Genomic DNA, 15,918 nt, shown 5'->3' with positions numbered 1-15,918 from the left:
CATTGCCTCAGAGCCTGTCCCCACCCCTCCCAACAGGGAAGATCCTGAAACCTGCCACTCCACAGTGCTGCACTTTGGAGGACTTGGGCAAAGTGTGGCACGTGGAAGAGCTGTGATGTGCTCTACTATATGGGGGCCCTCAGCTGTACCCCCAAAGCAGCGGCCTCCTCATTTATCAAACAGCCAAACTGAGGGGGAAAGCAGCGGCCTTGGGCCGGGAGGGCGCTATCTCCTCAGGCTCCCAGTGCCAGCAGGAGCCTTCCCTGCGCTGATCCAGGTGATCCCTGACCAATCTCGGGGTGGCTTTGTGGCCTCTGGATTGCCAAGGCTGTTGTGGGATAGTCCAGTTAGAGCCCGAAGCTGGGATCTGAATCTGCTTCTCTCTAGGAGCAGGCTTCGTTGGTTTGTGAGCAGCTGGCATCTGACTGTGAGGAGGGTAGGACCTGCCAGGGAGCAGGGGTGGGGGGAGGGTCTTTTCCACACGTGCTTTGCTGGCAGCGGTGAAAGGAGGCACAGATAGTGGTCCTGCCTTTCTCCCTCCCATTCTTCCCTAGCAGAGTAGAATGCCAGAACTGAAGTTCCAAAGAGCATCTTAAGGGCAGAATCTGACTGACAGGTGAGCATGAAGGTGAGTGCTGGCCTCTGCCCCCAGCTCCTGGGAGACCAGCTTAAGTCCTAGTGTAGTAGTGATGCTTCAATTTAGGCTGAGGACCCATCTGTGGAGGGTGGCATTGAAGATCAGCCACCCTCCGCTCACATGCAATTGTCTCCCCCGTGGCCTGGCCCTCCCTTACCAACTTCTGTTGATTCCCTGTTCCGTCAACCTGCAAATGACCCAGCCAGCCCCACTTCACTGTTCCTCTGAACTGTTACAGTTGAGGTAGCCCAGGCATCACCCAAACTCACTTGTCAAGATGCCTACCCCAAAGCATTGCTCCACTGACAGCTAGGAACACTGAGGCTTGGAGGGCTGGTTAAGAGCCAGTCTCTGCTGCCCACAACGGCATCCCCAGCTATCTCCTTCCTCCCTCCAGTTGCCTTCAGCTGGGGAAGGGAGAGAGACACGACACGCTGTTCCTAATCAGACTTTATTTGGTGGCTGTGGTCCTAGCTTGGGCTGGGGACCTGGGCTCTACCCAAGCCTAGGTTGGGTACTACAGGGTCTCACAGCTCCTATTAGGTAGAGGGCCATCGAAGAGGAGGGAGGTAAAAGGAAGACGCCTGCCTATCTGAGGTGGGCCCTGCTGGCCTCAGCTAGGAAGAAGTCAGGGAGGCCAGAGGCTGGCTGGGGTGGGAAGCCATCCCTGCTAATAACTTTGTGCTGCCAGCATCCTGGCAGTACACTCTGTCAGGTCAGGTGTGGGGATGCCAGGGGAGGGGCCTCCTCCGGGCCACAGCAGGGGGAAGTATGTATCCTTTTATTAGTATACTGAAAAGACAGCTGTTTGCCAAAGTCTCTAGAAAAGGGGTAGTGTCCTGTGGGGGAGGGGCGGTTGGGCAGCAGTAGGCTCCTTAACAGGGCGCCTCGGGAGGGATCAGTCTCGGCCTGAGGTGCACCAGGCAGCTGGAAGCAGGAGAGAGAGAAGTGGTGGTCAGATCTTGGGCTTAGGGGGATCAAGGCCCCTTCCCTGGAGGCCAGCATGGCTGTGGGCAGGGGTAGGTGGAGGATATGGGAGGCCTTCAGTGAGCTTCTCCTGTGACCTGACCTCACCCTGGTCTACACACCAAGCTTGGTCAGGAGCCTGCATCTGGATAAGGATTCCTGATGTTGGGGAGTAAGCAAGAAATCCCTATAGGTCTGGGACCCTGCTAAGAGATCTGGGCCACCCCACCCCAGTGGCCGTTCTGTCCCTGCCCTACCTGGCACGGAGATCTGGGAGAGCGCCTCAGGCTGGCTCAGTGTGTCAACCTTGACATGTCGGAAGGCCTTGCCCACAGGGCTCTGCAGGTGCCTGCAAGCGGGGAGCACAGGTTAGTCTGGGGGCACATCTTGGGGAACGGGGGTGAGGGGAACCTTAGGTGTGGGCTCAGGTCTAGCCCTGCTCTGTCTGGGAGAGGGGTGTGGCCTTGTGAACACTCATCCAGGAAGGCCTTTGCCTCCAGACTGCCCACGGGAACAAGATCAAACCTCTAGTCCTGCCCTTTCCCCCCCTGCTTAGCCCCAGCATCAGGGACAGCACAGCCCCAGGAGACTTGAGCTGCTGTGTCTGAGAGCCAGCCTCGTGTGCTCACTCTGCCCAGCAGCACCTGAGTCCTTAGTCTCACAGCCCTGGGCATTCACTGCGGGAAGAACAGGGGCAAAAGTGACCCCCTGTTCCTACTCTGTGACAGACAGGGTTGTATATGGGGAACTAGAAACCTCCACAGTGCTGTCTCCATGTGGGGATGTCGGCGAGGTGGCCAGCCCCACAACACTCAGCAGCTCTGACAGCAAGGCTCCAGGACCCAGCGCCTGAATAACGCAGGCAGGTGCTGAGGGCCAGAGAGGCTGTGGGAAACTGAGTCCTTAGAGCAGAGATTCACCTGTGTGGGGCCATATAGGGAGTCTGGATCCGGGTCTCTGTGTCTAAGAACCTCTGGTGACCGGCATGAGCTGGCCAGGAAAGGAAGCTTGCCTGGAAGAAGCCTCTGCAACCAGAAGCCCGGCTCTTCACCATCCTCCCCGCCCTCTCCTCTGATGGTCCTCCGGGTCAAGGGAACAGGAGCCTAGAGACAGTCGGCCCCACTCTGGCATATCATGGGGTAGGGGGCAGGGCTGCACGAACCTCTTCCACTCCTCCTCTGTCTCCCAGAACTCGTAGATGACAAAGGTCAGGCCGTCTGCCATCCTCACCGCGGCAACGCTGCAGAGAAGTGACACGCACATCTGCGGCGGGCAGTGACTGCCCACAGACCCACACCACAGTCTTCAGACTCTCTTCCCCACTGGTACCTCCACAGGGCAATGGGAGCTGGAGACACCAGGGACCACGACAACTTGACTCCGATGGGCAGCCACCATGCTACCTACCTCACCATGGCCCACACAGAGAGCAGGATTTAAGATGCATTTAAAACACCTGGTGTAGGGGGCGGGGGAGATAGCTCAACTGCACATGACTCTGAAAACCTAAGTTCGACTCCCAGAATCCATGCGAAAAAAAAAAAAACGTCAGATCCGGTCTCAAGATAATCAATGTGGGAGCCAGAAAGATGGCTCAAAGATGAAGGTGCTTGAAACAGAGCTCGATGACCCGGGTTTGATTCCCAGAACCTACACAATGAAGGAGAGAACTAACTCCAGCAAGTTAGCCCCTGGCCTTGTGCTGGCTAGTTTTTATGTTAACTTGACACAAGCTAGGGCATTGAAAGGAGGGAGCCGCAGCTACGAAAATGCCTCTATAGTCTACAGCCATACCATCCTGAACACGCCTGATCTCGAAAGCTAAGCAGGGTCAGGCCTGGCTTGTACTTGGATGGGAGAAAACACCTCTATAATGCAGGCAACCCTTTAGGGCGTTTTCTTAGTGATTGATGGGGGAGGTGTCATGCCTGGGGCTAGTGGTCCTGCATCCTATGAGAAAGCAGGCTGAGCAAGCCACTAAGCAGCACCCCTCCATGGCTTCTGCATCAGCTCCAGCCTCCATGTTCCTGCCCTGTTTGAATCCCTCCCCTGCCTTCCTTTTATGAAGTGCAAATGAAATAAACCCTTTCCTCCTCAAGTGGCTTTGGCTATGGTGTTCCATCACAGCAATAGAAACCTAACTAAGGCAGACCCCACACCCCAACCCGATATGTATACACACACACAGAGAGGCTGGGCACTCAACTCAGGAACAACACTCAAGACTGATCTCTGACCTTAACACACCTATACACACCTGGTTTTCAAACCAAAGCACCCAGCCTATGCAGTACTCACTCTCCTGCCTCTTTCAATCCTTAAGACAACCCCAGGAAGCCCAGACCTGGGCTGACAAGAGGAAATTGAAGCTCAGGGAGGTACTGTTCCAGACTGAATTGACCTGCAGCTCAGGCACATCCCTTGAGCGACCTGGGATGTCACTCCATCTTACATGGTGCAGATCCTGGTGGCTGGGGCAGCAGTGTGACCATGTGGCCCACGCATTACTGTCCTTGTCCCCACCAGCCCCTCTAGGCCCCTGGCTGCCTTTCTTTCTCACATGTGGCAGAAATGCCCCTGAATCTCTCAAGGAGGTGACTCTCTTTCAGACAAAGGCTGTGTGATTCCAGATCAAGCCATTCAAGAGAAGCGAGGAACACCACTGCCGCCTCATCCTTAGCTCATTATGTGCCAGCCTAGAATCTGCACGTGTACTCAGGGCTCTGGCTGAGTGGATGGGGGTGCCTGCCAGCCATGGCTCTATGGCAGGCAGGTATCTGCTCTGGACTCTCCAGGCACAGCAAAGTTTACCACAGACAGCTGGGCCCATAGGACTGTGGCTACCACAGGATGATGGAGCCTTTGCCTGGCTGAAGATGGCTTCTCACGAGGAAGGCACAGCAGGGCAGGCTTGGGTATGGAAGACACAACAGGAAGACCCCGTCTCAGGGTCCCATCCTTCAAGAAGAACTGGGGGGGGGGGCAACAGAACCAGGAAGGACTAGCTGAGGATAAAGGGTGGAGTTTCCTTCCCCTCTTCCTTTAAGAACCGTGGCAAGGGCTGGGATGCTGCTAGGGAGATGGCGTGTGCCCAGCACCCACAAGAGTTCTGGTTCAGCCCCAGCACAGCAAACTAAAACAACTATCTGCACAGCACCTCATGGAGCCCTGTCCTCCCTGGGGTCCTCCGGACCGATAACGTGGCACACCCGCAGGCACCACAGAGCTGACACGACTCCCACAGACAATGTGCCTAGGTGGTCTGGCCTCTCCCATGCAATAGGGCTGATCCTTTACCAGGTCTCTGAAGCCGAGTGTGAACCAGAACGGCCTCAGCCAGGACATCATTCTATTCCCAACACACTGCCTGCTTGATGGATGAGTAAATCTAGGCCTGGGGGTGAGCTTACAGCTGGGATGAAGCTGAGCCCCACTGTCTCGGCTTCCCTAGGGGAGGGGCTGGCTCTGCCAGGTCTCACCACTGCCAGTCTCCCCATCCCCCTGCAGCCCCCCCTCCCCAACAAGGCCACCACCAAGCCATGCAGAAAGCGATCCTCCCTTACTGGAAGCAGTTTCTTTCTCCAGCGGTGCCCCGGAGGTACTGTCGCAGGGAGTCCAGGAACTCGCTCAGCTGCTCAGGGCACACGGCCATTTCCTGCCTGACCAGCTGCAGGTGCTGTGAGCCAAAGTGGGAGTGAACATGTGGGCCGGGCCCTTACCCAGCCACGTGGGCACAGTTCAAATCCCGGCAGCCTATGCCTTGCTTCTGAGAGGTCAAGACCATGGGGTCAAAATAAAGCCTCCACATGTCTTATTCTTACACGTGCAAGTCAGCTAAAGGCCAAATGGGTAAAGTCCCTGTGGGGCCCCACAAACAGGGCAGTGAGAAGGCTGAAGGGCCCCACCGAGAGGCACAGCCAGTGGCCAGCAGGCTACCTTTCCAACCAAAAAACGCACAGCCTGATGACAGAGCGGGCCAGATGCTTGCTCCACACCAGGCCAAATGCTTTTTTTTTTCCTCCTCAGAGTCCCGGAGCCAAGGCTCACCGTGTCCCTTGGGGAGGGGAGGGCAGAGAAGGGTAGCCAGAGACATGGAGCTACAACACTCCTCAGAAGGCTGGAAGGACAGGTCAGAGGACAGGGGCGGAGAGGGCCTTACCATGTTGGTGCCTTCTTCATCCGAGAGGCGCTGCTGCAGATCAAACCAGAGAGTCTGGAACAAAACAGCGATGCCTGGGACTCAGGGAGGGGGCACCAGGCAGCCTCAGGATTACAGCCCCTGGGCTCCCAGGGCCAGGCCTAGTGGGCAAGGCTACTTAGCTCCCAGGCACAGAGAAGCCTCAGAGCGCACCCTGGAACCAGTGAGCCAGGGAAATGGCAGAGTTCCTTAAAGCCCAGATCTCTGAAGCACTGGGAGGTTCAGAGACCAATAAACTTAGGGTATATGGCTGGGGCAGGGAAATCTTAGTAACAAAAACTTAGGGGCCCCAAATCGGGATACTATTTTTACCACTATTTCATAAAAAGCCCTAAGGCCCCTTAACTCGCATACCTCACCTCTAGCAGTGACCTCGGGTTCTCCATGAGCCACGGTCTGCACAGGATGGCCTGCGCGCTGCCTGCCCCAAAGCCCTGAACTGAAAGCTTTCCATAGAAATGTTATTCCCCAGCCTACCGGCGCCAGCTGCTGCCTGCTGTGTGCTTTGTGAAGGCAGCAGCCGGTCCAGCTCTGTGGGTCAGGGGTACCTGTCACCCAAGCACACACTGGTGTTCAGGCATTATCACAGGGCGGAACCCCGGGCCCCAAAGGTTCCCCCAAATGGTCTAAGCGTTAGAGTCTGGGTTTAAACCTGGCCTCTTCTCCACCTGACAAAGCTCCATTCTTCCTCCCTCACAGTGGGCACCTCAACAATCACAGCCTCAGAGCCTGTCTGCCCTGCCAACCGGCGTGCACATACACGTGCAAGAGGCCCATCCCGTTAAAGAAAGCAGCAAGAAAGCAGCGGCAGGGGGCCAGTGGCCTCTGAATCACATCCCCAGCCTTGACCGCCTTCTTGTCCACACATCTCAAGAAAGTGCTCCGCGGACAAGACGTGTTCAAGCTCCTTTTTATCACTTAACGGGTACACGGGCTGCTTCTGGAAGGCTGGGGGTCCAACCGGGAACCCTTTGGCCTCTCCGTAGTCAGATGAACCCAGCAGTACTCAGACCTGCTGCCCTGTCGGAACAGCTGGGGGCGGAGCCCGGAGCTGGCTTGAACTGGCCCCATGTTTGTGCTTAGGCCAATCAGACACCTTGGAGGACCCCGCCCCATCTCCAGGACGCCTAGGTGCTCCTGGTTACCAACAAGCCTGGTTGTTAGGGCGACCGGGGTGCTAAAAATAAACTTCAAAGCGCCTCCCTCCTGGGGCCCCCACTGAGTTGTTATGACAACCGGGCACAAGGTCCCCACCGCGCTGCTCTCACCCCGGGCAGCCGGCTTAAAAGGGGCGTGGGAGGGGGACCCCTGCTTGTGCCACAGCCCTGCAGCTGGCGGGGCCGTACTGTCTTCCCTCCTGTCGGACAGCAGTCCAGTGAGAAGGCCCATGCTTCACACACACATACACACACACACACACACACACACACACACACACACACACACACACACCCAGTCCCTCAGAACGAACACCCAAGCCCCGCTAAGCACCGGCGCTCGTTGCAAAAGAAATACAGAAAAACAGAAGAAACGTTACCTCAATCTCAGGGCTCTGACACACCTGTCGCGCGGTGTAGGCAGGTGCGTAGGAGTCCTGCGCGCACACGTGTGGGGAATTTGGTAAAGGGTGGCTAGCAGCGCTAACATGGCTAATGTTAGGTGCTCGCTGGGACAGCGGACTCTGACCTGAGCCACCGGCGCCTTTGTGGGGAACACTGATCTCCTGACTGTCTCCCCTGTCATCAGAGCAGGACTTTCAGGCTCAGAGAGGGTAAGCCACTGACTCAAGGGCAAATAGCAAAAACCCACCTCCAGCGGAGGAACACCTAAGCCCGCCATCCGCAAGCCCCTTTGAGAGTTCTGTAAAGTCACACACTGTCCCTAGAGGCGTCTCTGCATAAGCTGGTCTGCTCCACACGTCCAGGCTGTATTTGCGTGGTCAGTATCCTCCTGTTTGGAATCTGCCCTGAACCGTCCCTGGCTCTCACTTCCACTTGCTTTTTTACCATCGGTCTAGGAGCCAGCTTTCCTGGAAAGGTCCATGGCACAGGACCCTGCTGGTTACTCTGCTCCTGGAATGCTGCCTGCCCTCCCACAGTCAGGACCAGGGCTCCGGTCCAAGCTCTCTTACAACCGGCAACACACCAGGATGTCTCAACTTCCCTCCAAGTTCTAAAATGGAAAGGGCTGGAGAACGGTTTGATAGGGGTGGGGCGGGCCTACCTTGCTCTCCAGTCTCCCAATCAGCTCTGCCAACCGGCTTATCTGGCCCTCCAGCCCCTCCTCCTTTGTCTCCCCTGTGGCTGAGAAAGAAAGAGACCTTGGCGGTGGGCAGGGCCATCCTGAAAGGGCAGAACCCCGACCAAGGTCCCCTTGGAGGGCCTTGAGTAATCTTGCTTGCTTACCCACAGGCAGGCTCTTCACCGGCTCCGGGGCCACAAGCTTGTGGTTGGCCATGTAGGGAGGGCTGGGTCCTCCATAACGGCTCTCGGTGATGCCATGGCTGGGTTGGCAGTGGTCCTGTCTGCAATGCGTAGAGGAGAAAGATGGCGTTAATGAGGGCAACTGTGGGACCATCGCCACCTCTATACCGGATTCATTGTGCACTTACAAGGCGCTGTGTCCTGAAATGTGCATGGACCTGCCCCAAGGACCCATGTCTGTAGAATGGGCAGAGTGGTGTAGTGAGAATTCTGGAACTTTGTTTTAAAATAAAACAAAAACAAAACACATGCGCACAGAAATACTATTATTTTTTTAAAGTTTCGTTTTAGTCTCAGGTGTGGGGATGTGGGGCTGCTTTACAGCAGCTGACAATGATTTGCCTTCTGCTCTAGCAGAGGCGTGGTCTTGCTAGCTGCAGATATTCTCTGCCATTGTTTGATGGTTGGAATTCTGGGAATTTTTCAGAGGGTCTATAAGTGCTAGAGCCCCGACAGGTATGGTCGGTGGTTGGTGGTCATTCGGGGGGCTTGTTTGCAGTGGTGCTCAAAGAAGAAACAAGAAGAAAGAACTTAGATTCAGAGATTGCTATCTCTCTCGTGCCTCTTCGATTCTCTCCGATCTAGTGATAGATAGGGGTGAAATGAGGGGGGTGGAACTAAGAAATTAGATTCAGGGGTCTCTCCTCTATCATTCTTCCTCTTCTATCTAGTGACAGGTGGATTGAATGGGGGGAAGGATATAAAAGGTGGGAAAAAGAAGAACCCACAAAGTAGCAAAGTCCGGCTACAGGGTGTCATTTTCTCAGAGGAGAAACACCACCCATGAGGCAGGTGACGTGGCCAAGACCATGTGGCCAGCTCCACAGAAGGACTCTAGCGCCCAGGCCCTGTGCCCCACAGGCTTCTTTCCATGGCTGATGAAAGGCTGGGCCAGGCACCTATCTGGCAGACCTCAAGGCTTCCAGCTGGTACAGGCTGCGCCCAGGCTGAGGAGACACCACCTCTCTTCCTTGCTCCCTACTTCAGTAGAGGCCACTATGCTATGACTTCTGGGATGGAAGACCTGGGTTTATGAGACTGCCCGCCCACACCCCCAAAAAGGGCAGAAAAACAACAACAACAAAAAACCTCTGAGCCTGGCCTGAGCCAGACTTCATCTCTTGTCCCCACATATCCTTCCTTCTCCATGCACACACTCATCTGGCACCCGGCACCTCTAGCACAGTGACTGACAGCAGGGTCTCCAAAAATACAGGGTCAATAGCCAATTCCTTATGCTCAAAGAGAGACCTTGCAAGACTGACTACAGACATAGTCAACCTGGTGTGCGCCTGACACGCACCCCCCCCCATGCCTGAACCCTTTAGAACATTCTGAAATCTGTGTTCGTGACCCCTGAAAGCTGAGCAAGTCTTTCCCCGTGTTGAGGAAGCCGGTTCCGCTCCCCCAGGGAGATAAGGCTAGTGGAAGCTCTAAGCTGTCAATCACATCTCCGTAACAAATTCAGTGTCCCTCAGGCCCTGAAGAGTTGAGTGGGAGGGTTTACATAGCAGCTTTTCCCGGAACACAGCACCCTTGGGTTCTGCTCCAGGGCTGGAGACACAGGGTAGCCCCAGGGAACTCGGGGCCTGGAGCCAAAAGGGTTGAGATGTGGAGCAGTTGGAAGTGTCTATGAGTGTGGAACAGGGCTCCCATCAAGACACACCACGCACTCCTTCCACTGACACCCCAGAGTTACCCCTCCTGCTAGGGGTAGGCTCATGCAACCATGGATGGAGCCTCATAGCGTAGGAAGGCATCCAGGAAAATTGTCCAGGGCCGCTATCTGTCTACAGCAGGAGGAAAAGGCTAAGTTTGATTAAGATGATAATAATAAATCAGTAAAGGGAAAGCTGTCTGTTCCCAGAATGGTGGCTGTTGACACAGGGGACTAGGGATTGCAAGGCTTTCCACAGATACAGAGACATGAATTATGCTTCCAAGTGCTGACAGCAAACATATTTGGCAGCGGTGTCATTAAGAGACCCTCACAAGCCTATCTGATTGAAGTTCTCACTGACCAAATGACTCCCGTTCTAACCCCTCCCCAGGGCAAAAGGACATCCTGGTCACACTATGACTCCCCCAGGCACCCTGAAGTTGGACACAGGGAAAGCAGAGGCTGGACAGCACATGGGTGTAGGCTTCCAGGCAGCTGCCCTCCTGTGCGGGGTCCCATTTTCCCTTTACTGCCCCTAGCACAACGAAGTTTGCTCAGCTAGACATAGGCAACGTTTGGGTGGGCTCAAAGCTGAGCAGGCCCTTCTTAGCTACAAAGACTGAAGAGTCCCAGTCCAGGCACCGGTCACACAGTACCCACAATGCCCATGAGAAACCCGAAGTGCTTGCCTCTGGGCCCAGAGACCAAAAGAGCAACACCTTGAACTCCTCTCCAGAGTCTCCTTCAGCATTAGTTTGGCCCTACCCTGCCTTCAGTAGATCCTTCAACCTCCCCAGCATTCCAGGAAACAAAGAAGTGAGCCCTTGGGGAGCCACATACTTCCCTCCTGACACTCTTCTGGCATGTGGCTTTTGTGTCCCCCACCTACAGCCAGATACCACTTCCCAAACTAATTTCCATTGTTCAGAAGGGGGCCAGGCAGCAGGACATAGTTGTGTGAACAAGGAGAACTGTGGCAAGATCTAGGGGGCCTCCGTGGTGCATGTCCCGAACCAGCCATTCTCCTAAGCGTGGGTCTGTCCCATGTAAGCCTCAGGCCCCAAGTCTGTTCTCACATTGCAGCTGGAGAAACTGGGGGAGTGCACAGAGAGGTGCAGCAACTTGCCCAGCGTCACCCAGCTCTGAGGTGCATGAAGAGTCAGGCTGCTGTGGGTACCCCAGTATGTCCCGCTGACACACCGGATCTGGCTGGTCTGTTCTTCGATGGCTTCCACAGCACTTTCCACGGAGCTGAGCAGCGACTGGATCTGATTGGCTGTTTCCTTCAGAAGGAAGCGGGTCACAAACTGGTCCACGTTGCTCCCACCTTCATACACCTGGGGGCATCGGGAGAGAACCTGAATGTGGGTTGGCAAGGGGGCTCGGGACACCACCTTGGGCTAATGTCTCTGCTTGGCACTGTGGGGCCCCGCCTCACCTCCTGCATTTTAGAGTCCGCAGAGTATACCAAGCAGGGTCCCCAGGTTCAGAGGCCAAAGTTGGGCCTCCCATTTCATTCCGATCACCTCTCCAAGCCCAGAGAGCAGTGGTGCCATCTTACATTGTATGCATCAGTGTAAGATACCGGGCACAGCGTATCACAGGGCAGACAGGAGACGCTAGCTGTGCTGTTAAAGGTGGTGGCAGTGTGACAGTGATAATAATGGTGACAGTGGTATTGGTGGACTGATGATGGCAATGATGATGGTGAAGACAGCGATGGAGTTGTTGGTGACGGTGATGACAATGATAACGGTGGTGATGATAGTGATGATGATGATGATGATGATGGGGTGGTGATGACGTTGATGACAGTTATGATGGTGATGGTGGGGGTGGGGATAGTGGTGATGGTGTTAATAATAGTGATGCTGATGGTGGTGGTGATGATAGTGATGGAGATGGTGATGGTGAGGGAGATGGTAATGTTGAGTTACTGGTGGTGGTGTTTCTATTGCTGCAGTAGACAGAAAGCACCAGGAGAGACGGCCTCGGGCCTCTACTCCCTTCTTCCTTCTATAAGAAAAAGTCTTTGAGCCCCTGAGTCTTCATTCTGCTGTACAGACAAATAACTGAAGAGAATCAATGTAGGCAAGAGAGTTAAATGGCTCCCAAGGAAATCCCCTCAGGAGTGAGGGGGCAAAAGCAGAGGGCGCAGAGAGGTGGGCAGGCACACATGGTGAGGAGAAAGCTCTGCAGAGAGGGGGTGAGAGGCTTGCCTGCAGACTCTGCCATAAGGTCTGTGGCAGTGCCTCTCCTGGGGAGACCAGATTCCTGCCTCTGCAGAAGGCTGCAGAGAAGGTGAGAAAAGCTTGGCTTTCTAGGGTCAGTGAGGGCTGGGATAGTTTCTAGACCTCAACCGAGACTTCCCCCTCTGGAGCCACCCCTCCCCCTCCACACTGGAACTCTGCCCAGACCCTGGCAAAGCAGGGGAAAACAAGGCTCTCAAGGAAAGCAAATTAAACTATCCATCACTCTGACTGGGAATTAATTAGCAATAATTACAGACTGGGAAACAAGGCTGGGAGACAGAAAGCCTGAGGAACAAGGCGTGGGGGGCAGCACTAGGGGGGTACAGGAATGTGGACGTTCTGTCCCAGGCCTGGCTCGGCGCCACTATGGGCAGACCCTGGTGGAATAGACATCTCAGCCTGAGGTACAAGCATCTCCTGGCTAACCAGATGCCACACACACACACACACACACACACACACACACACACACACACACGGCTTAGAGAGCAATGGACTCTTATACCAGAATCCCTCCAAATGAGCAAGCTGACAGAATGTGGTCAAACAAACAAACAAACAAAAACCCCAAACCCCCAGGGAAAAAAAATAAAAGCTTCTAGAAAGGCCCTGAACAGGCCTGGAGAAGTATGTTCACAGCAATCAGACTAGGGCATGACAAGGCAGTCAGTAACTGCAAAAGAGAGAAAAAAAAAAAAAGTGAATTCCAAAGATAGGCCACCTTCTGGGGGAGCCAGCATTTCTCCTCCACCAGGAGCCAAGAGAGCAGCTTCTCAGTGGAAGGGTCAGAAGGGCTGTTCTGCAGGCACCCTGTGACAAAGCTATTTGCAGGACAATGGGAGCCGTCCGGAGCCCCGCAGAGCATTTGCTAGGTGGCCCTGCAGACTGCGATGGAGGATCTCCCCTAACAACCAGGCCTGAGCCGTGGATCCCCCAAGAGGGAAGCTGTGTGAGCAGTGGCTTCAGAGGTAAAGAAGGAAACATGTTAGGCACTAACAGTTCACTTGTATTTATTCACATGTGTGATTATGTGTGTGTGTGCTTGATGCATGGAGGTCAGAGGACAACCTGTGGGAGTCTGTTCTCTCCCTCCACCACCATTGGACTTAGGTCTAAGGTTTTGTGGTAAGCTCATTGACCAGCTGAGCTGTCTCAATGACCAGATTAAGTTAATAAACTATTGAGACTATATCTTCCATCTCAGAATTCCCTCATCCCCAAAGTGAACAGGAAATGACTTTCAATGATCTAAGAATAAGATTGAAGATGTTTGCAGACATTTGTGTGTGTGTGTCTGTCTGTCTGTCTTTTGAGGCAGGGTCTCACTGTGTAGCCCTGACTGGCCTGCACTTGCTATGTAGACCAGGCTGGACTTAAACTCACAAACATCCACCTGCCTCTGCCTCCCAAATGCTGAGATTAAATGTGTATGTCACCACTCCTGGCTTCAGAAGCCATTAGTAAGATGAAAATAAAGATTTTTATCTTCCAAGTCATAATCAATGAAGCAGAACAGAGCATCAAAAAAAGAGCATAAAGGAAGTGAAGAAAGACCGAAACTGAGGAAGAACAAGAGCCATCAGCTGAGATGGAACGCTCATAATGAAGAAAGGCAGCCCCAGTCCCCCGGGTGCAGACACCATTCCGGAGCTGATTAAACAAGAGGCGGCCGGGGTGCACCCTATCAGAGCAGCAAAGGCTTTGCAGAGAGAAGCTGGAGCAGAAGGTTCTGCAATCACACTCAATCAGGCAGACAGGACCAGCTGCAAAGCCGCCAGGACGCTAGGGCTCAAATGAGAAAACACGACAAGAGATAAGGAGGCTGGGGACGGAATGTGCGGCCAGGCTGTTATTACATCTCTGGGATTGGAGCAGAGGCTGCCCTGAGCCTTGCTGACCTTGGTGACAGGGACCCAGCTGTTATATAAAAAAAGTAGGCTGAGTGTCAAGGGGCTTCAACTCATCACATCATTTTTTCTGTTTTGACACAAGGTCTCTGGCTGGCTTGGCCCTCACAGCAATCCTCCTGCCGGGGGAGTGGGTAGGATGGGCAGGTGTGTATCCCTACATTAAGCTTGTTTGTGTTCTTTTGAAGACTTTCTTTTGATTTTTCCAGGTGCCTGTGGAGGCCAGAAGAGAAGGGAGTTAGAAGAGGTTGTGAGCAGGGAACCAGAGGAACTCAGGTCCTCTGAAAGAGCAGCGAGCATTCGTGACCTCTGAGCCATCTCTCCAGCCTCTTGTTCATATTCTCTGGCCCAGTAACCCTCCAGTTCTGATAGTCGGCCCTTAAGAATAGAGTAAGGAGCGAACAGATCTATCTATATGCACTGGGTGACAGTCATAGTATGCTATGTATATACACGCAATGTGGATATACTTATAATGGCAAAATCTTAGAAATCAACTGATACGCCCAATCATAAATGAAAAATTAGTAAATTCAAGTAGGAACATTTAAAGCGACCCTCTGGGCCAGCTGTGGTAGCACTTATGTCAACTTCCCACAGGCTAGAGTCACCTGAGAGGAGGGACCCTCTAATGAGAAAATGCCTCCGTAAGATCAGGCTGCAGGCAAGCCTGTAGGGCATTTTCTTAATTAGTTATTGATGTGTGATGGCCTAGTCCATGGCAGGCTTTGCCACCCCTGGGATGCTGGTCCTGGGTTTTATAAATAATCAGACTGGGAATCACACGGGAAGAGAAGCAAGCCAGTAAGCAGCACTGTCCGTGGCTTCTGCATCAATTCTTGTTTCCTGGTTCCTACCCTGCTTGAGTTCCTGTCCTGACTTCCTCCAGTGATGAGCTATGATGTGGACGTGTGAGCCAAAGAAACCCTGTTCTCCCCACGTTGCTTTTGGCCATGGTGTTTCGTCATAGCAACAGTAACCCTAACTAGAACACACCTCTAATCCCAGTACTTGGAAGCAGAGGCAGGTGGATCTCTCGAAGTTCAAAACCATCTAGGGCTTTAAAATGAGACCCTGGCCTAGAAATATAAACAAACACATAAATAAATAGACACTCTTAAAAATTACAGAGAAAGTGTTAAAATATTAGGTAAAAGGCAGCAAATTAAACTTTTCAGACAGTATATTGAAAATATTGGGGCTGGAGAGATGGCTCTGTCGTTTTGAGTACCAGCTGCTTTCTGGTGATTCCCAGCACCCACTGGTTGGCTCACAATCCCCTGTAATTCTGGTTTCAGGGGATCTGACACCCTCTTCTGGCCTTTGAGGGCACTTAAAAATATTTTTTTTAGAAATTAAAAAAACTACACATTAAAAAATTGCAAGAATCATCCACCAAAACTTTCTCCATCGTCGAGGTTCTGGATGAATAGTAATCTGAACCTGGCACTTCAGAGTTTGTTTTCTGAACTTTGCTTTACTGAATACCTATTATTTGATATAATAAAAAAATACAATAAAAGTCTAAATGCAGCAAACAAAAGATAAAAATATGTAGAAGAAAAAACAATAGAAAAACAAGAATTAAACGAGAAGATACTAGGCAGTATAAAAAGTTAGCTTTCTGCTATCCCACAAGAAAGTTGAATTAGAAAATCAGAAACAGGGAAAAGGGCCAGCGAGGGGACTCAGCAGGTGAAGGCACCTGTGGTCAGTTCTGACACTCTGAGTTCAATCCCCAGGACCCATGGCTGTGGTACGAGAGCAGCACACACACACACACACACACACACACACACACACACACACACACAC

At 53.2% G+C, this 15,918-nt stretch overlaps 1 protein-coding gene across 1 annotated transcript in view; it reads right to left on the bottom strand.

Annotated features, from left to right (window-relative positions):
- Positions 1–787: 787 nt before the first annotated feature.
- The window catches only part of Necab2 (N-terminal EF-hand calcium binding protein 2), a 25,687-nt gene continuing 10,556 nt past the window's right edge, over positions 788–15,918 (bottom strand). The window contains exons 3-10 of the mRNA XM_055621426.1: positions 11,145–11,281; positions 8,207–8,325; positions 8,025–8,104; positions 5,763–5,816; positions 5,167–5,279; positions 2,766–2,843; positions 1,861–1,952; positions 788–1,564 (exon numbers count right to left, since the gene is read on the bottom strand). Of these exons, the coding sequence (XP_055477401.1) occupies positions 1,536–1,564; positions 1,861–1,952; positions 2,766–2,843; positions 5,167–5,279; positions 5,763–5,816; positions 8,025–8,104; positions 8,207–8,325; positions 11,145–11,281 (702 nt within the window). The 3' untranslated portion in view covers positions 788–1,535. The remainder of the gene's footprint in view (positions 1,565–1,860; positions 1,953–2,765; positions 2,844–5,166; positions 5,280–5,762; positions 5,817–8,024; positions 8,105–8,206; positions 8,326–11,144; positions 11,282–15,918) is intronic.

This window comes from Psammomys obesus, unplaced genomic scaffold (genome assembly GCF_907164565.1).
Source record: "Psammomys obesus unplaced genomic scaffold, mPsaObe1.curated_primary_1811, whole genome shotgun sequence".
Classification (NCBI taxonomy): domain Eukaryota; kingdom Metazoa; phylum Chordata; class Mammalia; order Rodentia; family Muridae; genus Psammomys; species Psammomys obesus.
The sequence above is the reverse complement of the archived record's forward strand: the minus strand, read 5'-3'. Positions and strand labels throughout refer to the sequence as shown.